Source organism: Antedon bifida, chromosome 7, assembly GCF_963402885.1.
Source record: "Antedon bifida chromosome 7, ecAntBifi1.1, whole genome shotgun sequence".
Taxonomy (NCBI): Eukaryota; Metazoa; Echinodermata; class Crinoidea; order Comatulida; family Antedonidae; genus Antedon; species Antedon bifida.
Genome location: NC_136232.1, coordinates 12,035,032 through 12,059,534, shown reverse-complemented (window position 1 = coordinate 12,059,534; position 24,503 = coordinate 12,035,032). Strand labels below are relative to the sequence as shown.

General features: G+C 33.8%; 2 protein-coding genes across 13 annotated transcripts in view; both read right to left on the bottom strand.

Annotated features, from left to right (window-relative positions):
• Nucleotides 1-1,061, bottom strand: part of LOC144849070 (syntaxin-binding protein 5-like) — a 34,108-nt gene extending 33,047 nt beyond the window's left edge. For 4 of the 7 annotated variants that reach the window (XR_013613947.1, XM_078706044.1, XM_078706045.1 and 1 more), the window contains exon 1: nt 784-1,061. Coding sequence is in view for 6 of the 7 variants with exons in the window: in XM_078706044.1 (XP_078562170.1) it covers nt 784-906 (123 nt within the window). In the remaining variant the exon portion in view is untranslated. The remainder of the gene's footprint in view (nt 1-783) is intronic. The other 3 variants (XM_078706048.1, XM_078706047.1, XM_078706049.1) reach the window with 1 other exon arrangement.
• Nucleotides 1,062-2,786: 1,725 nt separating this feature from the next.
• Nucleotides 2,787-23,926, bottom strand: LOC144849074 (ras and EF-hand domain-containing protein-like). Of its 6 annotated transcripts, none has more exons than XM_078706055.1 (19): nt 23,811-23,926; nt 23,644-23,691; nt 18,744-18,918; nt 18,266-18,432; nt 11,290-11,439; nt 10,501-10,591; nt 10,128-10,223; nt 9,689-9,888; nt 9,487-9,555; nt 9,339-9,405; nt 8,639-8,727; nt 8,439-8,509; nt 7,942-8,078; nt 7,157-7,420; nt 6,496-6,646; nt 6,039-6,235; nt 5,641-5,760; nt 5,245-5,321; nt 2,787-4,967 (listed from the first exon to the last, which is right to left on the bottom strand). In XM_078706055.1, the coding sequence occupies exons 3-19, from the start codon at nt 18,903-18,905 to the stop codon at nt 4,868-4,870; spliced, it is 2,208 nt and encodes a 735-aa protein (XP_078562181.1). In that variant the 5' UTR covers nt 18,906-18,918; nt 23,644-23,691; nt 23,811-23,926; the 3' UTR covers nt 2,787-4,867. The 6 variants fall into 6 exon arrangements, with proteins under 6 accessions (XP_078562181.1, XP_078562185.1, XP_078562182.1 ...); XM_078706059.1 differs by having other exon boundaries at nt 7,235-7,420; XM_078706056.1 differs by lacking the exon at nt 23,644-23,691.
• Nucleotides 23,927-24,503: the final 577 nt, after the last annotated feature.

Here is a 24,503-nt window from a genome sequence, read left to right as displayed (position 1 = left end):
GAATCAAGGTCAGACACTTATTACACACAAATTATTGCATAGATTTACATCCTCCCCTACACCCCTGATCCCTTTAAAGACAACTAAATAAGTAATGTATCATCACTAAGATGTGGTCTTCTTCTTCTTCGCTCTTGTACTAAAATTAATGTTTATGTCAATGCACTGTGAATACTAAATATAGGAAATAGGTTTACATTACCTATACATTTATAAAACATAAATAAAACAAATCATAAGACATGAATGATTACCAAATGAATGAAAGAATGAAGAGTAGAACGTATGAATTACAAACAAGAATAATTACAATACTTCACCAAAAAAATATGGTTAAAAATTGACAATTTCTGAAATTAAAATATTGATGTATAGTACACACAGTAAAATTCATAAAATATCCTAATATAAAATATGACAATTACCATTTGATAACCACACATTATTACTGTAAGTTGACATTTAATTTAAAAATCTAATAATTAATTAAATGTAATTTTTAAAAATGAACTGTCTGTGTTGACATTCATCTGTCAAAAAAACCCATTTCAGATTGAATTGTCATTGAAGACATATTGACATGATGGACAGACTTGTATTAATATTATTATAGGTTAAATTAAACGAAAATGTACACCACAATTAGTTCGTCTAGGCTTAGCATATGTTTTTAACGTAAAAAAGCTAGGCCTAGGCCCTAGTTACAACGAATAATAAGTAGTAATGTTATGCAATCCTAGTCAACTAACGAAGGGGGAGGGGCAACCGTCAAGCCTAGCCTACCTTGCAGACTGTGAAATGGTTAGGGTGTAGCGATTCAGATATTTCTGTATCGAGTTTTGCCGAATTTGACGAAGTTCCTTGCGTCAATTCATTGATCTTCTTCTTTAAATATTTCGTCGTCATCGTGGTCCATTTGTCTGCTTTGCAAACTCGCCTAACAAGCTAAAATTTCGCATTCTATATCAGTCATATTGTAGAAAGAAACATCGTTAAAACCTGTAGTGTATTATTATGTGGCCATCCATTCAATGCAGCAATGGCATTGTGGGCTTTAATCCCCGGATTCATTCGTAGTCTCCATCCACCAGCTGACAAAATAAAAACCACACACACCACACTCTGATATTTATGTGCACATTTTTAATGGTCTATTTTATTCTTTTGCGTTTTCAAATTGTCATATTATAAATCGTTATTTCTATATATATACACATTCATAATTAAAATACATTACTTTTTTTTACTGAAAAAAATATAAATAGAAATATATTACATTTGTTAATAGAGGTAGGTGGCGTGGCATTTTTTCTACTTTCTCTAGTTGCAAGTTGCCAATACAAATTAAATTAAATTAAATAATATTTTGTCATAAAATTTTACTTCAATAAAATTAAAATTATCATATTTCATGGTTATTCATGCATGAATGATAATTTATTATGCTGCAATTACATTATTTTAATATAGAGGGGGTGATTTAATTTTATTTTGTTAGATAACTTGGTTAAACATCATAAAATACTTTGTAGGCATGGCACAGTGGCCACAGACATGTCCAAATTAACAGCCGGTAGAACTTAAGCTATTTAAATATACTTTACTGAACCATGTTATCATTTATTTAATAAAGTTATAGAGAGCCCTCTCACGAGTGTATGTCTAAAGCTCTGTCTACACTATCAAACTAGTTGACCGTAAAAGTTATAAAAATGTGCAGAAATATGGTAGTGATATGACATTATCATGTCCATATATGGGCACATCACATTTTTTTGTCAAATAAAGTTTGATAGTGTAGACACAAATTAGCGCGCGTGTGTACAAAAGTTGCGATACTATATCGTCATCGATACTTAAGTTTTTTTTTCTTTACTGATCTCTTTATCAAAGTCGTAGTGGTAACCATAAAAGTAAGCTGATACTTAAAACGGTTTTTATTTACTACATTGAAAATAAACTAGATTTATTCCGATTTATATGATTTCCGTAAGAAAAATTATATGAATTTAGGCCTATTCAATCCGGAAAAACAAAAATCAACATCTTGAAACCATCACTTTATTCATTTGTTATTTATTTTTTTATTTCAACCCTTCCAGTTTAGCCCATTAACTGATATTCATGGGCCCTCTTTAATAAAATTCATATTCTGCAATAACATAGTAAATCATTATGCCTACTTGAACATTCAAATGTTTATATTAAAGATGTATTGTCCCTTGAAACACAAAAAAATGAAGGTCAGAATATTCTAAATTTAAATTGGCCATATCAAAGTAATATTAAAGTTATTCACTTTAAGTCGAAAATTCGAGCCAAAAACAACAATTTTACGTAAATTAATTTGATTACATTTCGTCTGGAAAATCGTCGCGAGCGGAAGTAAACAAAGATGTCAAACCACGAGTATGCATTATGCATGATGCTAATTAGGATTGTTTACAACTCGTCACGGTTGAGAAGGTGTTTTCACACAGATCGCGAAGAAGTTTTATGATTATGCATACAGAGTAGCCAAATAAGCGCGTTGCATTATGAGATATGTTTTGATCGAAAACTTTGACTGGAAGTCAAAAGTTATTTTTTGAACCAAAAAAACGTCTGTATTTCAGTTAAATGATTTTGTTTCGACTAATTTTTGGTGAAAGTTAATAACTATTATGATACTTCAAAATGACCCACTTTTTTTCGAAATCTTTTATTTTTTATTTTTTTGGGAATTTGACAAATAAAAGGGACAATGCATCTTTAATGTAAAACACAATTAAACTACATGGACCACATACATTTTGTTATTGTTTACTGTGTTTTCTTTGTTTGCATTATTGCATGAATCTCGAAATAAAGACGACGTACGTGCTGGAATGAAATGAAATACCATGAAAAATTAAATTAATTTAACCTGAGCTGAAACGTAAGTTAAATATACATTTGTACTGGTTTACAGTCAATGAACTATACTAATAGAAACCAGAGGAAAATGTTGTCACTAACTGAGCTTCATCGATACCTACTCATTGGGGGTGTTTAGTGGGTGTAAACTGAGGGAATATGAAATTGAAAACGTATTTACTATTGCACATACTATCTGTAAAATGCGTAAATTAAACTTAAAGTTGTCTTATTATCGAAAACTAATAACTAAGATTAAAATCAGCGGATATAAATACTTTCTTACGATTGAAATAAAACATTTCAAAGTTACTTATTGAAACAACATAGTTTGTACACTGGTTTCAGCAGGAACTTAGTCGTAAATATCGTAATATTACAACTCCACTTTTTTCATTCAATCTGTGATTTCTAATATGTCTTTCTTTTCAAAAATACTATTGCTCGATAAATCAGTCTCATTTTATTGGTCAGGTATCCCATAATTTCACTTTCCATGTAAATTTCACAAAAACTATATTCATATTATAAATGCTAATCATATCACGGTTCTTAACCGATGAGTACTGACACAATCAAGATTTTCTAATCACTGCTGCTCGTTATACAAGGTAAAATGCTATAGTTTAAATATATATAAAATGGACAAACTTCAACTAAAGTCTAAATCTGAAATATAAGAAAATAGTTCCTTAACTATGTACAGTATTACTATATGTAAAGGGAACACAATGGTATATTGCACAAAATGGTTAAAGTTGTTGTTCAAGGAAAAATTAATTAGGAAGGTTTTGTTTATAAATACAATAAAGTAGTAGAAGATCATTCCACGGTGATGGTAACTAACTAACTACGTCATAACTACGACGTCTATATTTGAGCCAATAGGATCGACCTATACTCTAATCGCTAAAGCTATCACTATGGACGCAACTCAAGGACGCGCAACGCAATAACGACATCGCTTGTGATTGGTCACTACCTTGCGTTGCGCTTACGTCCTTTTACGCTTGTGCCTTACAAATAATTCATAAACTGATATCAAATCAGTACACACCTTATTTTTATATAAATAATATAATTAAATCAATATTTACAAATATATTATGTACAATTTGTTCTTCAAGGTACTAGCGGATGAAATTCAAGTATAATTTACACTATTAACTTAATATACTACTGATGTCTAAATACAAATTAATCTACCGTAAAATGTCCAATGAAAGAGCCTATGCTAATGAACTACCATCATTATTCCGAAGTTTTCAAACTTTTTATACCGTTTCATGTCATGCGCAGTAAAGAGCACACTCGTCATTATCACCTCGTTTAGTTATTCTCTCTACTTCTTAATATATACCTTTCGTTTTCACGACGCGCAACGCAGTGCTGAGTCGAAAAGTCATTCTGGGTAGGCTCAGACACACTGTCTGAACATGCGCGCTCAGACACACTGTCTGAACATGCCCGTGACTGAAATAAGATTCGCTTATTAAGTACGACATTAAAAGAGAGTTTAGATAAACTCAGTTCTTAAATCACTTAGAAAGCGACACAATTAAACTTTCTCTTAACATATAAAAATCCCGTCAAATATAAAATAGGCTTACTAGGGCTAGGCCTATATACCTAAAAATGGAAGAATGTAAAATGTAATAAAATAAAACCGATGAAAAAGTGAGACAATCGGGAAGTTGCTTAAATTAATAATACTTAGTATGGGAAGACGACGTGATTTGTATTCAGTATGCTTGCTCTGGTCCTCAAGCAAGTGATGTAATCTGGAGACTTATATTGGTGATGTTGGACGCACTGTCGACTTAAGGAAGTACATGGAATCATCAAATAGGAAGCAACATTGTTGTAATTTCACACGTACTTAAAAAACGACTTAAGGAAGCACACTGACTGTTAAGTCTAAACACTTAAGACTTAAGAAAACAACTTAAGGAAGTACGTCACTGGTGATGACTTAAAAATCACAACACTTTGATTCCTTCTTTACGCCCTCACCGTCTGTTAGTTTTAACCCACTTTGTTGAACTTCTATATCTTCTGTTTGTCGCAAACGTCTACAAATTAAAAGTTTAAAATTCATATAAAAAGAGACCGTTATCACGCAAGTGACACTAATGATTACGTTTTTGTAACAAATTGTTTCATTTCATTTAATTCATTCGTCTAAAAAAACAAGGACAGTACAAAGGTACAACAATAAAATAACAGAGAAACATGAGACAGGGAAAACCAAAAGTGAACTAAATCACTGTCATTGGCAGGACAAATATGACGGGTCCATTATTTAAGGAGGAGGTAACCTATAGGCCTAATCTCAAGTATTTTGCTTACCTTCCAAGTTCCATTACTGCCTCATTGATATTCGACCCATCTTTCGCACTCGTTTCAATAAACAATGCATTAAATGACTGAACAAAAAAGAATATACTATTAATTAATTAATAACAATGACGACCCTATATTTAAAGCTCTGTCTACACTATCAAACTTTATGTGACAAAAAGTGTGATGTGCCCATGTATGGACATGATGATGTCATATCACTACCATATTTGGGCACATCACACTTCTTTTGTCAAATTAGTTTGATAGTGTAGACGGAGTTTTAGAAAGCAACATAATACATTGCATCTACTGGTATGACATTTCTCTACAAATTACAAACATTGATTGCAATATACAATCGTCCTTTGAATTATTTTTAGAAATATATAAACTTCTGAATACCTTGGCCAACCTCTCGCCATCTTCTGTTCGAATACACCTCAATCCCTCGGCACTGGCTTGTGCACGTGCGTCAATTTTGTTTGCACAAATCATCACAGGAATAGTTTTTTGCGCACCATCCTAAAAGTCGAATTGATAAACACATCCTTTATATACTCTGGTTTAATCATTGTCACTAAAACGGTCAACATAATGTGTTCGTCATAAAACGGTAGCTTAATAATGTCCTAATACTTGGTTTACACTAGAGAGGCAACACAATGACGTAAGCGCAATAATTAGTAATTTGACCAATCACTAGCGATGGATTCTTCGAACTGTCGGTGCTTTTACATATTACGTTGCGTCTCTGAGTGGTATAACTAAGTTAGGCATCATCTATATCTACAAATACGTACCTCAATAGCTTCGATCCAATCTCGGACGTTAATAAACGACCTTTCGTACGTGCAGTCGTACAATAAGAGAACTCCGTCAGCCCGTCGGAAGTACGATTTAGCGATGCTACGGAATCGTTCCTGACCGGCCGTATCCCATAGCTGAAGTGTTGTCACTTTGTGATCAATTTCAATCGTTTTCATTTGGAAGTCAACTCCTAAACGAGCAAAATATTTATTATTTATATTTTAAAAAGATGAATGTATAAAACAAATCGTATAGATGTGTAATAACGCCACCATTTAAGCTTGGTTCCCACTCAATGCAAGGCGTAAGCGCAACGCAGGTGTAATTGACCAATCACAAGCGAAGGATTAGTCGTACTGTAGCTTGTCATTGGTCAACAAGTGCCTTGCTACGCTTACACGTCCTTGCGTTGCGTCCTAGTGGGAACCAAGTTTGATTTTGATTTCTTACCGAGCGTAGAGTTAAGGTTTTGATGGAAGACACCCTTACATAACCTCAAAATAAAACTTGATTTTCCAACGGCTGCGTCTCCTGCTAAAACTATCTTGTACATCCGATCTGGTGGTTGTTGGGGAACTGTAGAGGGCGATATAGTTGGTGTCTGGAAAAAGAATATCAAAGTTGCTATTTATAAATTAATAAATCGATTTTTAGATTTATGGATGTGAAGATGGACTAAATTCAAAGTGCAAATGTTCTTGATTTATTATGGTCTGTATATACGTAGACACTAGCAATAACGATTGACGAATTTACAGTCCGAAACAAAACAAATTGTTTTTGCACAACATAACAACCAAACAACATGATAAAAACTATATGACTAAAGGCAACGTTGTATTTGAATGTAAATGATATTTTTACACAAAAACAGTAAAATTACATGTAAAAACGGGGTTGGTAGGAATGCTATTAATGGGTTTACAAATAAAAGTTGACTAGAATAAGTGTATGCCCTGAGTGGTAAAATAAGTAAGTATGTACTTAGCAGCACACTTCATGCTTAACACATCAAAATGTGAAGATTTAGAAGGTAAATCAGGAATCATCCAATCACCATGCACGACAGAGGATCACGTGACGACAGGGTCTAACACCAACTATCCCCTACCTCTAAAACATTTTTAATTGTGGAATATAATTTCTGAAATAAATCTTCTTCATTTTCGTCATTTTCATCGTCTGATACCTTAGAAGGAACCTGCGGTAACGTCCTTTTACGTCCACTTCCTCGTAAAGTATCACTACGCATAAGCTTAGCTGTCATCGTCTTTGCTGAGTCTGGTGTCGAACACTTGGATGATGGTTCCGATACGGGTTCTTTCTGACTGCTTTCTCCTTCAAACTTCGCTTCAGTAGCTTTCCCTGATGAACTCTGAAATAAAAATGTTTTATCTTCTTTATTTAAAGAGTCACCCAGATCAATGAGCACTGCTTTCCGATGGGGCCCTTTAATCACAAAATACATAAACAAATACAATTGCAATATTATGTGGGAAACTACATTAAAAAACAGTTTTATCATAAATCTCAGTCTACACTATCAAACTAGTTGCCCAAATATGGTATTGATATGACATCACCATGTTCATGGGTACATCACATTTTTTGTCACAAAAAGTTTAATAGTGTATACATTTTGTATATAGATAAACTACACATCATTATGTTTACATATTTACACAATTTGTATTTAATTTAATATTTAATTTTAATTAAAACACTGGTACAGTTGGGTTTGCAGTAGGCCTACCCAACGTATTTACAAAAAATATGAAATAGATGGTTTAGACATTCTCTTTTAATTATGCCCCATGAGGGATGAATACATAAATAATATTGAATTGAATTATCAACCATATTGTATTTCTATTCAGAAACATTTTATAATAATACCTCTTTAACTGGAACTGAAATATCACGAGGAGGGCGGGAATGGTCCTCCAGAACTCGACGAAGTTCGCCATCCAAACTTAACACATCAATCTCAGAGTCGAGTTCATTTGGATCTCTCATCGTTGAATTACCAGAATCTTTAAAAAAAAAAATCATTTTAATAAGGTTTATTGCAAATAGCTTGATTTCGCGAGGAACGTCATTGCACAATGCATGATGGGAGGGTTTGGTTTGGGGAGCAAACGTCACGACGCGTACGTACAAACAACAAATCACGTACGTACGCGTCGTGACGTTTACTCCCAAATCCTTCCCACCATGCGTCGCGCACGCTATTTTCGATAAACCTTATTAACACAAAAAGTTTTCTCAAAATAATATTATTTTGTTATTATAAATATGACTGTAAACATGTTTAATATGTGATGTAATTTATATCCTAAATTGAAAAAACAATGTTTTTGCAAAGGTTGTTTTTGGTAACGTTGTTATGGTACCTGCTTCATCGGGAACGCTCTCCCCATCTCCTGTTTGCTGATAATACAGTGAGCTACGACGGCGGCGTTTGCTATAAAACAAAATATATTAATTAATTAATCTTCAAAAAATGATTGTAATGCACCGTATACAATTATGAGATATATGATGGTGTACATGTGGTAGTACTTGATTGATTTGATTTGATTGATTGATTTACCTGATTTCATTCGGATCTAAGTACTCGCTCATAAAAGATGGACCGTTTTGTCCTCCAAATTTACCAGGTGTTGGAGTCCGGGAACCAGTCTAAAAAACATAAAACTTTTAATATGGACTACAAAATGTTTTTGAATACTACTTTAAAACGATAGTTCATTATTAAATGATCCAATTGTAATAATGAAATATGAATGGAATCGACAAAAAAAATGTGAACTGTGTACGATAAGATCAATATGGTGTTTTGTATGTACTACTACAGTACTGTAGCACAAAAAGAGAAAGAAGACTGTCATGGACCTGACAAGGTATCCTTTTATTTATTTTATTTCATTTTTGAGATATTACATTTTTATTGATTAATTCATTTTCTAGGCAAAGATAAAAGGGAAAATGTATAATGCAAACAGGACATATGGTTACACAGATGGCAATGACTCACACTCTAAAGAAATCATTGTTAGTATAACCTAGATTTAATCAAATACGATTCTCCGTATAAGTATAAATAGATTATTTTACTGCCATATTTTCATATTTTATTTTTTTTTTACTATTATTATTTTGCTTATGCTTGGTTCACACATGACGTACGCGCATCACATGACGTAAGCGCATCCCATGACGTACGCGCATCGCAATTAATTTTTGACCAATGGCAAGCCGTCGGCTAAATCCGAGTTGCGCGTTGAGTTTACCTTCGCTCTCGTGTCCAACGCTGACCGCAAATCATCATTTGTGTCTTGTAACTTCTTGTTGGCATCCCTAAAATAAATTGAGAATGTTATTAAGGGTGTATTGCGTCAAAAGTCAATGTCAACGCGTTTACTAAATTATTGTCCTTACTGTAATAATTGAACCTGTCGATGGAGATTGTCATTTTCTCGCTCAATTTCTTTTAATTGATCACGATCGCTGTAAAATGAATGGAAAGACAATTTAATTACGAATAATGAAAACATGCGATAAATGTAGTTGACATTGTCGATTATTTTTAAATAGGCCTACTTTATATCGGATCTAGCAAAACACAATAAAGAATATTAACCTAGTGATAAAGTCCATCTGTTCATCGTATTCTGAATGAACGGTTGCAAGATCAGATCTGGTGAGGGCTAGGTTAGTTTGTGCTTCTGTTAAGTTTGATCTTAGCGTCCTGTTTTCAACCATAAGTTCTTCAACCTGACGCTTAAGTTCCTGAACCATCTCATCTCTTGGCTTGTCACGACTGTACATCCTTGCTTCAAACTATTGGGGGTGGAAATATATTATAGTGAAAAATAAATTTAGTTAAAAATATTATGAAACATTAACAAATTTAGGACAAAATTAAAAAGAAGTTTACACTTTCTTCTACAGCAGATACAGAATGGACTAGTATTTACATCGAATTTCACGAATTTCTCCTTTGTTTTTCTCTGATGTTTTATTATTTGACTGTTTATATATATGTCATGTCAAACAAACGACAAAATTATGTTTTATACCTTCTGAAACCTTGTCAAGTTTGCTTGCAATTCCATTATTTCCGCCTCTAACTGTCGTCTGGTCTCCATTTTTTCTAATTCTGATCTTTCCCTTTCCTGAGTGAAATAAAAATTAATAAACATGCTGACGAAAACAAACATGTTACGAATTTATAATTCGTTATAAATGTAGTTAGCGGTAATTTACTTTTATGACTTATATGAAATAGACTTTTCTTTGCTCCAATTATTCTTAAAAACGACAAAACTTTCTTGAATGAATGGCGGAAAGGGGTGGGGGTTGAATGGCGGATGGTTGGAGGAAAGAATTGAAAGATTGAGTAATATGAGAATATTAGTTTTCATTATTAAAATCATAATTAAAATTATTGACCTCTTTTCTAACACGTTGTTCTACTTTTGATAACTGTGATTCTATGTCGTACTCCATTTTGTTTAAGTATTCACTATGGGAGTCATTGGCCCTGCAAAAAAAAAAGTTATTATATAATAATAATTATGCATCAATCGGTAATAATTGATAACTAACGACCTTATACTATATAAGAACACGGTCACCTATGTTTGTTTGTTCTTGATATATATTTGTCTGCTCTTCAAATGCTTCATTATGTCAATTATATTTGTATTATATTGTTTGAAGGTTTGCATGGCGAAATCGAATGTTGATATAAAGTTTGCGGCACACCACGTGTATTAGTTCTGAAAAGAACTGTTGAGTTTCTCGACGTTTCGATCAATATACTTTGATCGTTCTCACTCGTCGAGAAACTCAACAGTTCTTTTCAGAACTAATACACGTGGTGTACCGCAAACTTTATATCAATATATTTGTATTATTTACATATTCAGCGCCTGTCGTTGTGGACAGACGAATGGGCCCGTTTGGTGGCAGAACTCGAAACGAAGGGACCCTTAAGCTTGGTTCCCATTAGAACGCAACGCAAGGACGTAAGCGCATTACAGGCGAGTTGACCAATCACAAGCGACAGTTGTGATTGGTTAAATTGCTTTGTCGTAGCGTTAACGTCATATTGGGAACCAAGCTTTAGGGGAAAGTTGTGGTACGTGTCGTCCACACCTGTGCATAATTCAGCCCAGTAGGCTGCAAGTCGCAGGTTATTCTCCCATTTATATATTATAAGTGTTATATTGTTCTTACCTCTTAAGGGAACCTTCAAGGCGTTCGATTTCATAATTTTGTTGCTTAATGTCTTTCACAACCTCAAAAATAATCGTTTCAAATTGCGTTAGCAGTTGTGGTGTTTCGGAGGAATGGAGTTGTTGATACAGTTCGCACACTTGCTCTTGACTGCAAGAAACAAAAATAGATTTATTCATTAAAAAAAGTCAAAACGCATGATTTAGCATCAATTCCTCATACACACAATTTGTACATACCAGATAGTGACTGAGACTTAACACCGATTTCTCCTCGTTTATGGTGCATCTTAAGAAGTTATGAAGTTCTTCCAAGAGTATACAAACTTGACTTAATTAGGCTATGTTTAGTAAAAAACTTACCCAGTACCTGATAGCCTAAGTTCTACATCAGACGCGATATCTCTTGGTAAATTATTATTATCACAAACGGAAAACTCTGAAATATCTACTCTTTCCATTACATAATAATAATTGTCAACGTTTTTCAGCTCTACCGTTTGTTGTATGAAAATGCTGGTATACAAAGTAATGATTGATACGCTTTAATTGCAAAATAATTTAACTTGCTAATTATTACAAATGTCAACAGTTAAGTAAAGTAGGCCTATTCTATTAATAACCTTACGTTGGAAAAATAATATTCATATTCAGAAAATAATATCCATATTCGGAAATAGTACGTTGGCCTGATCACGTGAATCCGAGCCACATTCAGAATTTATGCTTTAAAATAAGCTTAGTGATTTAAAATAATATTATAACGTTTAATGAACGATGGGTGTTCCATCCTTTTATATCAAGGCTAACGTTATATACAACGTAACGTGGCAATTTCTGGTTGTTTTACCCTGATGTGTTGTGATACACATTCGTAAGTTATATTTCACAAGCAAAAGTAATGCAATACATTTAGCATGATTTTAAAAAGTGTATTAGTAGCAATATCGTAAAGATACAGTAGATCTTCATATACACTATTATTATCTATAACAGTAGGCCTACTACTAATTTTCATGTTACCATGAAACAGGGTCACGATGACCACAATTTACTGTTTTTGACAAATTTGCCGGCAAATCGAAGAATACATCCGATCAATACAGGACAGATGATTTCATAATAGCTGGCTTTGTGAAAAATTAATTTAGCGTAAATGATATTTATCTAGGGGATTTGAGAACAATGACCGAATACTAAACGGGTGTATTTTTACGTGGACGGATGGAATGTCAGTATTACAAACTTTATGGAGGAGAGAGAGGGGACTAAGGAGGTTTTACTTGTCCATAAGTCATGCACTAAAATCACTGCAATACTATCCAAACCTAATCATAACACTAAACGTTCGCTAGATAAAATCACTGTTTCCTAATTGTTGTTGATATCCTATGAGAAGCCCCAGTTTATAGTATGTCAAATTAAAATACCAGTACCCGCATCATGCACATACATTATTTTCTCTACTGTACAATTTTAATATAGACGCAATGTTTTCAATATCAATAAAATAAGTGAGCTTTTGTTTATAATAACAAGCATTACAAAAGCTTGATTATAAACAATTGAAATACAATCAGCATCACTCTTGTATACTAGATACGTCAATGCTATTATACGGATCTACTTTAATGTTTTGGAACTTTTCAACTCTATTATGAAACGCGTCAGCAATTCTTCAATTCAACTTTTTCCTTATATAGCCACGTATGAAAGCACAAATAATAATAACGAGTTTCGAAAGAAAGAAAAAAACTACTAATATACTTTAGATTCAGTTAGTAACATTCAACTACAGCAAAATAATGACATTTAAAACATTCACAAATATGGGCATAACAATTCAATTCGAAATAAACATGAATATTTTCGCGCGGATACTCCAATGATTACAAGATTATGATTATAAATATGTGTATCGTATCTAGATACTAATTAGGCCTATGCAATGTCAAGTCTGATTTAATCGATATCACATAGAAAGCAGACTCAACAAACAAAGGCTTAGTGAAGGACAATCTTGTATAGTATATAACTTTACTTAAAATTAAATCCGCGTAAAGCGACGTATATAAAGCGAAAGGGCAGACTACAGAAATGCAAATGAGGAGAACTTGTACAACCAATCAGCGATAAGAAACTAAATATTATTCTGAATTATAAGTGAAGGTGAAAGGTCAATTAGTTGCTATTGACACAGAAGGTCAATCCGTCCACCAACAATGTTAAAATCATAATAGATGTTTTGCATGGATACCTCGTAGGCCTACATAGATTCAATTGGAAATTACGTAAAGATATTATACAATAATGCGGAGTATATGTAATTAGTTCACAAACTGAACATAGTGATTCATGATTTGAAACAGGCATTTCACACTATATTATAATTCATCATGGTATTACCAAGGTAATCCTATCAGAGGGTGGCAATTATCTAATAGAAATTGTTAATACTGTATCAAAATAATGACTACACAGTCCACCAACTGTCCTGGTTTTCCTGCTCAAATAATTAGTAGTATACAGATCTCGATTTAAAACGGTTGACTCATCAGGGAAGAGTGAAATTAAGAGTAATTTCAATCTTTCCTGGTCTAATCTTGAGACATTTTCGTCAAAAAAAGTAAATAATGACAACTATTTCCCCGATTAAGCTCGAAAACAGACGGCCATCTACTGGCAGTGATTGTATTGATCGCGGCAAACAAAATTGATTCTTTTATTGATTCATTTCTGAATGACTTTGTCAGGATTGTAACAATGTATTTCGAAATAAAAGGGTGGTGGAGCTGGACCAGCATTAAATCGCTAGTAGTCGTGGAGCCAGCGTAAAAAAGCACAAAACCTTGGATATTCATACAACAAAAAAGATGATAAAGGACTTCGAATGAAGGCTATCAGTAAAGTCACTTTGTAGTTTGCTGTATCTGAGAATTATTTACATAAATAATGTTTACATCTAGTTTTGACAAACCCCAATTTATACATGCTGTTTGCTAAAGTTTTGATTTAGACAAACAATACTAGGCCTATGTTTGCTACTGCCCACTTTGGTAGCCAAGAGCCCATTCAAACATCATGCACATACTTAAAACATTCCATGTTGACTGTTGACTTCGTTCAGTAATACGCATAACGATATAATCATAAAATAACCATAACGTTGGCTAATGTACGTGATAAACATTCAGGACGAGTTGTACCTCAATTCATTCCAAAATGAATACATAATTGTCTCATAAATAAAACGTAATATTACAGCAGTACTGAACTATGATTAAACTACACTCTGGTTATAATTCGTAGATATTCTCATGACGTCACGTAGATATACAAATTTGACGCGCGCGTTAAAACGCTGATAATAATATTACGCACGCGTAGATTTTGTGTTTCTTTGGTTGATAAGTGTAAAAATTTGGCAGTGACAATAGTTTATAGCATGACGATGACAGTTATTAATGACGTAATCAAAATAATAAACTAGACTGACACCATGCTGAAGTAAGATGGTTGAATATGCATTGGGATGGAATACAAAATGTGCTGCTGTATAATTATTATACCTTTTAAATTGCAGTTATTATTCCACAAGCACAGAGAAAATAGATCTAAATATTCAGATTGCATAATACAAAATGATAACCTAGACTCTTGAACTCATCACACAAGGGACAACACAAAATATAACATATTGGCTTAACAATCGGGTAGTTCAAACAATAAAATAGGTCTATCCGTTTCAAAATGTAAATCGTTATAAAAATCTTTTGTAATTTCAAAATCGTTTATGTAAACAATATTTGAGATTCGTGAGCTAACATTGCAAAGCGTCTTATTGACAGATTCACTCTGAATTGATAAGTAGACGTCCAATATAACAAATAACATTCAGATCTAATGTGTGTTTATAAAAATAATTGTTTGCTGTTTTCCGTACTTTAATTAAGCATGTTCATCATTCGCGAATACACACAAAGTTTACGCGCGCGGCGCGCTGATTATCAACATTTGAACGCACGCTTTAAAGTTTGTCACTTCGCGATGAATCTGAAGAATTTACTACCAGTACGGTACCTTTGTTTCTGAATTTAATTAGGCAATTCTATTAATGTTTTCAAGTTAGTTCCTAGTAAAATGTCTTAAATTGTTAGGAATATGAATGTTTACCTTGGAATAAGATGGACATGTGATCCTAAAGTTGCTATAAATCCTTCCCATGATCCCTTAGCCGAACCCTTAAGCTCGGTAAAAACCGGTGCGATGTATTCATTATTGTTTGTAGTCCTTTTTCGAGAAAAAAGGGATTCAACTCGTTGAAATCCGTCACGAAATTCAATAAGGCTAATTTTTCCATCGTTATTTTTGTCCAGTTCTGTAAAAACTTCATTTAATTCTTGTTGTGTTATTGCTAAGTCTCCACATAATTCCTGTAAATCCTCTAACTCTATGAATCCGCTACCGTTTAAGTCACACGCGGTAAATAAATGGTTTAATTTCTCCTCATCCATAATCGAACACAGCCATAAGGGATGCTTATAATTCTCATACAAAACAAAATATTACCACAATACGATAACTTAGCAAAAGTAAGAACATCACGTGATAGGTCTGAACGATCCACAGTATATCATAATGTGAATATGGTAACTGTATAAATGAATTTCAACTAGTACAACACATATCCGTCCGCTAGTCAATTTACGTGAACGATACTAAATGTTTTCAACAATGATATTAATATCCATATGTCGCAAAGACGAGCTGTGCTGATATAACAGCAATATAATCCGTACTGCCTATCCAGATTCCTATTCAGAGTCAGTCTGCCAGATAATAACACAATAGATTGCTAAGTTAACAAAACGTTCGTTCGTACTCCCTAGCTTCACTGACAAAAATCAATAATGTCGAGGTCAGTGATGGTCCTACGTACAGATAGACCTATGTGTCACTCGATATGAAATACATCTAGGGGGCCTTTTCGTCTCGTTATCATAACAATAGCATATCCAACAGGTGGTTATACGAGTGACGGTATTAATTTCATTACAACATCCTACCATCACTATTTACGTGTACACGAATGCCACAGTTCATTGAAAATATCTATACCGTCATTCTATAGAAATGTGTATATTAAATAGACATATATTAATCCTTCCATCTACCTTCATTATTACACGCCAAACACTGACGAATATACATTTTAATTTATATTGGTGGTGTGGGTGTGTTATTATTAATATTTATTTATTATTAATATTACTAAATATTGGTTCCCACTAGCGACGCAACGCAATCGACCAATCACAAGCGATGGATAATTCGAACAGTGGCTAATTGTCATTGGTCAACTCGCTTGCGTTGGGCGTACGTCATTGAGTTGCGTCTCTCTAGTGGGAACCACGTTTTAGTGGGGCAGACAGACGTGCGTACAGCAGGTCGGTTAGCTTGGTAGGCCTTAATTTGTAGGCGTACTCGATCGATCCGCATCCGGATCAAGTTAAACCACTAATAAAGTAAAGTAAACAAGTACTAAATACAACAACTACGTGTGTACACATACAAACAACAAAATAAGCTAATAAACTAATAACGTAATATCTAGGACTACGTGCGAACCATGAACTGGAAGAAACTATAACGTGGATTTATAAAATCAGGCCAAAGACAATGAAGTTGTCCATTACGTCACGGTTCTCAAAAGTCGCAATACACTGAAATCTCAAACACCTGTAAATATTATATTAGCAGACAATGAAAGTTATAGGTCACTTCAATAATTATAAAAGATTGGCCTCAACAGATAATTGGTGGCGTAGGCGGCGCACATACATCTAAACTATAGATCCGAGGATAACTACAGACAACATCCTCAAAATTTACTGATAGGCCTGACAATGTCCGAACCGATTAGTTTGGTTTCTAAAATGGCATTTTAAATATCCAAAGCACTATCAAACTTTATGGGACAAAAAAGTGTGATGTGCCCATACAATGGTAGAGTGATATGACATCTCATGTCCATATATGGGCACATCACACTTTTTGTCACAGAAATTTTCATTCCTCAATAATTTCGCCATAGGCCTGTATAAAAATAGGTACACAGTATGCCTACGTTATGTTTTACATATTTAAAAAAAAACAGTACAGGTATATTAAAATACATAGGCGGGTTACTATGTTTTACACCCACGCTTTGACACAAATAAAATAGGGTTGAAATGGTTCGATCCGAAGTCCTCTAGGCCTACAGATAGGCACTTTAGCTTCAGTCTATATATGTTTAAACTTACCATTCACTGTCCGGTTTACATTTAAACACAATTTGACTTTCTGTTAATAAAGATTCTTGTACACAATCACCAAATGGTGTTATGCTCGCCATATACGACGACAAGTTCTATCAAGTCAATTGTCCCACGAACTCTTAAAATGTTATACAACATGTAGATACTGTCATTGTTTGGTGTTGCTGATAAGACATGCTACCAATAAACATGTAGTTGCGTAACTAACCGGATTCCACAACATAATGTAGAAAGGTGAAGCAAATATTTAATGTATGCCCTATACTTCATTTATACCAACGCGGATATTTAACGGTTGCATTACTCTTTGTCATACCAATAAAAAAAAGAAATATAATAGTGTGAAAACAACAATGTAGAATAAATAAGGATGCGGCAATCGCAAGGGCTTGCTAGATCACTGTCGAGTCCATCAGAGACTTCCTTCAGACCATAGGCCATACCAAGGCAATCTAACAACAGGACACTGATCTCGCCTTGCCAAGTACTGTACCGTGTACATTCCTCCACGTCGCGCGCGGTGTCTGCTGATCGTGGGGCAGCCACAGATAACCCTTTGATCTCCGGAGCTGAGCATCCTGTTGTTAGATTGCCTTGATCATATTAGGAAGGAGGGGTGAGAGAGTCCTGTAGAAATGCATAATAATTTGAACTCACCAACTGAGGAGTTCAAAGTCACTGGAGAGTTTACCAATCATTTCATCGAACTCTTCACTACTAAACTGATTGGTCAACTTCCGCCGGCGTCGTCTGCTGACGGCTAACAACGTGTCACTGACGCTCTGGAAGCCTTCGGAAAAGTCCGTGATGCTGATTCGACCATCCTAGAAAAAATTAAAATAGATGAAAACGTTTGGAAATCAGTTGGAGAACAGTTAAGAACGACGAAAGCGCACCGCAAGTAATTTACAGTAACCAATCACGACGCGATGGATAGTCCAACTCTGACGTGTGATTGGTCAACTCACCTACGTTAAGCGTACGTCGTTGCGTGGGAACCAAAGCTTTATAAGGCCAATTAAATGTGGTACAGACATGCTGGTAACTAGATGGAGAACCTAAACTCGACTTTGCGACAACAAATAATGAACCAACTATAGAACACGAGTTTCTTGATCATCATTTTGTTTCTCACCTTGTCTCTGTCCAATTCGTGGAAGACTTTCTGCAGTTCGTCCTGGCTGAGTTCACTGCAGACGCTGGAGAGTTCAGCTTTCTCAATAAAGCCACTGCCATCCAGATCACAAGCCGCAAACAATTGCTGAATAGACTCAGGACTAGGGTTTATGATTGCCATAGCACAACCAGCCCTTCACAAGAAAAATAAGTCACGGCTAATTAATTCTATTAAAAATGAAATCTATAGTTAAAATAAGAGGATCATTTATGATCACAATACCAAGGGTCACCCAAGGTTTAATAGAATTCAAATATTCAACAAACAACGCGAGGCTTTAATGAAATCCAACAAACAGTGTTATTGTTTCAATGGTAAAAACAGTTCCACATCCGACTTAGCACAATGTGTAGACTTAGAACGCACTTAGTTTAGTTTCCTTAGGCCTATACTTAAGTACTTCAATCATTTGAAAGCCCAATTTAGTGACATGTTCATGCCTCGAGAATGTTTTACAGAAATAATGAATATTCTATATAATTAATAAATAAATCGCATTGTGGCAAATTACTAATTATAGCGATACGAACCAAAATAAACAATCAAAATGACGGTTACGTTATTATTACAGCTACAAATAGAAAGATAAGGTAATGTATGCGAGAGAATAGATAGAAGTTGCTAAGCTAAGTAAATACTTTACAGTACATCTGGCTACTTCACATGATTTCGAATAGATATCACAAATACACGTGCCCGACGTAGATAACTATAAAGGCACTCCAGAAATAATTAGACGTTCATCTATTGCCGTTGTCTTGAATTTATTTCAAAGTCTAATCGAATTTCGTAATTTTTAAACGTGCATCTAACGAGTTTTATACCTAGGCCGCCGCATGCAAATGATGAACAATGCTACGTGCTAGAACCGTCGTATCATACACATGAATAGTTATATTACTGATTTGTTATAAAATGTTTACGATTTAATGTAATTGAAATATCACATTAAAGCGTGGTGGTTCCCACTAGCGACGCAACGCAAGGACGTACGCGCAACGCAAGCGAGTTGACCAATGACAACTGTTCTAATAATCCATCGCTTGTGATTGGTCAAATCACTTACGTTGCGTTACGTCCTTGCGTTGCGCCGCTAGAGCTACTGTATTGATGATGTTTGTTATGTATAGTTAGCTTGCAATGCCAATATAGATGATTTTAGTAGTAAACTGAAATAGGCCTATATTACCCATTTTTAGCTCAACAATACATTATAGGCCTACCATCTAGTTATTTTAAAATTGATTTGAAAAAAATCTTTACTTTAGAATTAATTAAGCATATATCCATATACCTTATTATCTTCAGCGGCGGTCTAGTATACGATATATAATGTATGTTATATAATACATATTAATAATTGGATATTATTGTGTGGTTATATAATTGCTAGCGGTGTTATTAATCCGTTATGATAAAGCCTATAGCAAGCATTATAATATTCAAAATGTATTATTATAAACCGTACCAAATATCATGATCCATCCTGTAAAAAAATACATATGTATTACTTTATATAGTAATGATATAAACAATGAAAATGTTGATGATGATGGATGATGATGATGATGATGAGTGATGATGATGATAATGTTGATGATGATGATGATGATGATGATGAGTGATGATGAGGGATGATGATGATAATGTTGATGATGATGATGTTGATGAAAGGGAAGAAGATGATGATGATTTTGATGAAAGGGAAGATGATGATGATGATAATGATGAAAGGGAAGATGATAATGATGATGATGATAATGATAAAAGGGAGGATGATGATGATGATGCAGATGATAATGATGATGATGATAATGATAATAATCGTGGCTTTATGTCAGTATCTTTATCACAATCAATTGCTGATCGTATTCCATTTAAATAAATGCTTTCTTTAGATTTCAAATATACATTGACCAACGCAAATTACATGCAACATAACACGGACTTATGAGTCATGTATGGTTATGACTGCGTCAGACGGTGACGTCAAACGCGTAATAGCTATTAATTAACCAATCTACCTGTTGAATACCACGTAAAGCGAATAAGCTTTTATACCTTTTATAATGAGAATTAGTTTTTATGTAACATCGATATGTATAGTGTTAAATTGATGAAAATAATAATTTATGTTTAACAAGGGCATTTGTTCAAACGAAAACATGATTCATTAGTTTGTTCTCTGGATAAAGGGCTCTGGTCTGGTAATATATACAGATATATAATTCGCAGTTTTATCTGGTACATAAACATATATTTTGTTCGTTATAATACGTAGAACTGAAGTGCAAAATACAAGTTATATATAATGGATCCGTGTCTGTGTACTTGGACCGAAACACTTTTCAATACAAAAGTACGAGTTTTGACCTCTAAATTTTTATGTTCTGATTTAAAATGCCATATGCTGGATTAATTAACGATGTCAATAAATTAGCATTCTAATCAACCAATTTAACTGCCATAATGTCACGCTAATAACATGATGCAAAATTTTATCTGTATTTTTTTTTAATTTTTAGATTTTAAAAGTATGTAGGCGCGCCTCATAGGCCTACACAATTAAATTTGTCCTGGTTTGCGACAAATATGAACACATTTATGTAGGCCTAAATAATATACAATAATAAAGCTAACACAGGCTTTAATTTAAATTGAAGAAGAAAAAATAAAAGTGTCACGGAGCCAATTGCTCATGTTTGTTAAGAGGGAGAATGGAAATCTATACTTTTTTTTGCCGAGTATCACCAAGGTTAAACGCGATACTGGAGTCATTCCAAGAAATTCAATCTTGGAAACTTTATGCATAGAGATATTATATATTGAACTATGATATAACTATATTATCACTATATACCTCTATGCTTTATGGCATGACATGTAAATTTGAATTAAACATAATGATTGTGGTTCACTTAGTAGATATTTGAATCAATCATTTTAATGGAAGGATATCAATCCATCTGTTGCTGATGCAATGTGAATGTTGGTTTGTCGGTTACCACATATTTTTGTCGCCATATTTGTTTTTTTTTTTAAATTTAAATAACTTTGAGTGATAAACTTGTCCCATGCTCTGTATTCTGTTGATTGTCTCACGTGAAGATACATTAATAGTTAAAATCACGTTTAACTTGAACGTGTCCTGTGTGTTTAGTGTAATTGTATAACTGTGTGTAGAAACATTAAATCAGTTTTGATCTATCAACGCACCCTAGGCCATGATCAAATGTAAATAAAATATTTGTTGAAAGAATAAAGATGACTTATGGCAGTTTGAATGGTGAGAATTACACAAAATTACTAATAAGAACACTTTCATTAACAAATTGAAGAAAAAAATCATTAGAAAGCATCATTATTTTGTTGCATTTCATTAATGTATTGCAGTGCATTGAACCATGACCGCGTAAATGACACCGCAGTTTCTGCAGAGAGTTCCCAACGTAACGACATAGGCGCAACGCAAGTGAGTTGACCAATCACAAGCGACAGTTGGGATCCATCGCGTCATGATTGGTCAAATTACTTGCGGTGCGCTAACGTCCTTGCGTTGCGTTCAAGTGGCAACCAAACGTACTAATGACATTGCTTTACTTTCATAGGCCTAATAAAACAACCCAACGTAACCTATGCCGACCACTTCTTGACATTAGATTTAGATCGATATTTATGATAGCACCATATGTTACTTGCCGTAATTATTAATGCAAATAGCGGCAAATAAAAATGAATAATTTTCCTATCAATATTCAATCAAACAGTTAAATTGCATATCTCATGGACATTCTGGGTAAAATAATTCAGTGGGTGGATTCCCCAAAAACGTACCGATATTTTTTGCGGATGCATAAAAACATATGTAACCAGTATAAATTTCTCATAATGGCATAATAACAGTGGCTTGTCATTGGTCAACTTGCTTGCGTTGCGCGTACGTCACTGCGTTGCGTCTCTGGTGTGAACCACGCTTAAGGAGTTTGTACTGCGATTTGACGGTAAACAGAAGTATTTGTATAAGATGGATCGAAATAAGGCCGCAATAACAAAATGAAAATTACATGAAGTTGACATTCAATAATTCAAATAGTAGACACTTCGACTATACAGTATGTAGTAAATTAATCTTCATAGCCGTACAACCAAATTAAGGTAATTACATAATAAACAATCATACAACAATGATGCAGGATAGTCTGACATTAACGAACAGCGCGTCACAATACGCGCTTAATGAAGTCTTTCTATTATTACAGTTACGACAAATGATATACAGACTCCTAAAGACGAACTAAACAAACCTCGGTAATTGAAATAAATCTGACATTTTGAATGTTCGATATATGTTGTTGAAATCTGACATTTTGAATGTTCGATATCCGATGTTCTCGCACGCGACCAATGCTATGATGGCCTAGTATAGACATGTATGTTACATATTAGGCCTACTCCTGGCCTTTTAAAGGATACAATTAAAACCTTTTCCATATTCAAATTAAATCAACAAAACGGATAATAGTAAAACTTGTCTCCTTCAGTTGAAGTCAGATTTATACAGTACTGTATTATACCGTACTTGGCCTTACCATTGTATATACACTTGTATTGTCATACTTGTCAATGGTACAACACAAGTAGGTACGACATATACACGTTAAACTGACAAATGAATTAGACTACAATACGTTAGATTTTGAAATCGAATGTATTAGCTATAAATAGTCACTACAAAATTATCGTAAACATAATAAATCTCAACAGGTAGGCCTATTGATCGTATTTTACATGTAGGCCTATACAAATAATGTTTAAAGATAACTATCGCCCAAATAAAATCATACACGGTATTACTTACCGAACGAGGTGTCGTTACTTCTTTCATAAACGACTTGTTTGAAATACCCTGTGTAAATCAAAGGCAATTAACCAAACGATTAAATATAATATACCAGAGATAATTATACAATATTCCGTTTAGAAGCTAAATATTCTAAAAATATTCGATTTGGTGTATTTACTTACAATTGTTGCTGGTGGTAGAACTGGTGGCCAACTTGTAGATTTAAGTCCGTCGTCTCGGTTCACTGAGTGTTCTCAAATAAACTTAAGTACGTTACGGGTCATGTAAGCACCTTTTAATATACAGCACTTATACTTTTAGAGTATTATACACATCATTCAGTAATTTCAATACAAAAACATTCAGATTTAAGGTATTTTGGAAGAATCCATTTTAATGAAGGGAAGTTATTATTTTTATTCTAACAACGTACATATTGAGGCGCCGTACTTGATATGACAAATATAGAATTAAATTAGAATTGAAGAATAAATTATAAAAATTACAATATGAATAGGTTAGCTTTAAAATGATCAATTAATTCAAATACACATTTATTTAATAGAATTTCTGAACAGAAGAGTTTTTTTCTTTCTTCAGTTGTAAGACCCTTTTACTGAAAATGTATAAGTCAGCAAGACCGGATAGGTAAAAGTAAGGGCAATGACTTCATACTACAGTAAATGGAATGAAATATTGTTTTTAACTGTACTAATACTATGTACAGATGGTTGTTGCGGACACATGTATATGGCATTCGTTTTGCTGACGCGTATTGCTGACGACGCAACCGCAACTGCTTGTGTCAAATAAAAAAAATTATTAAACGTATTTATTTATTCAACAATATTTCAAGAGGGTGACCCATTCAGCGA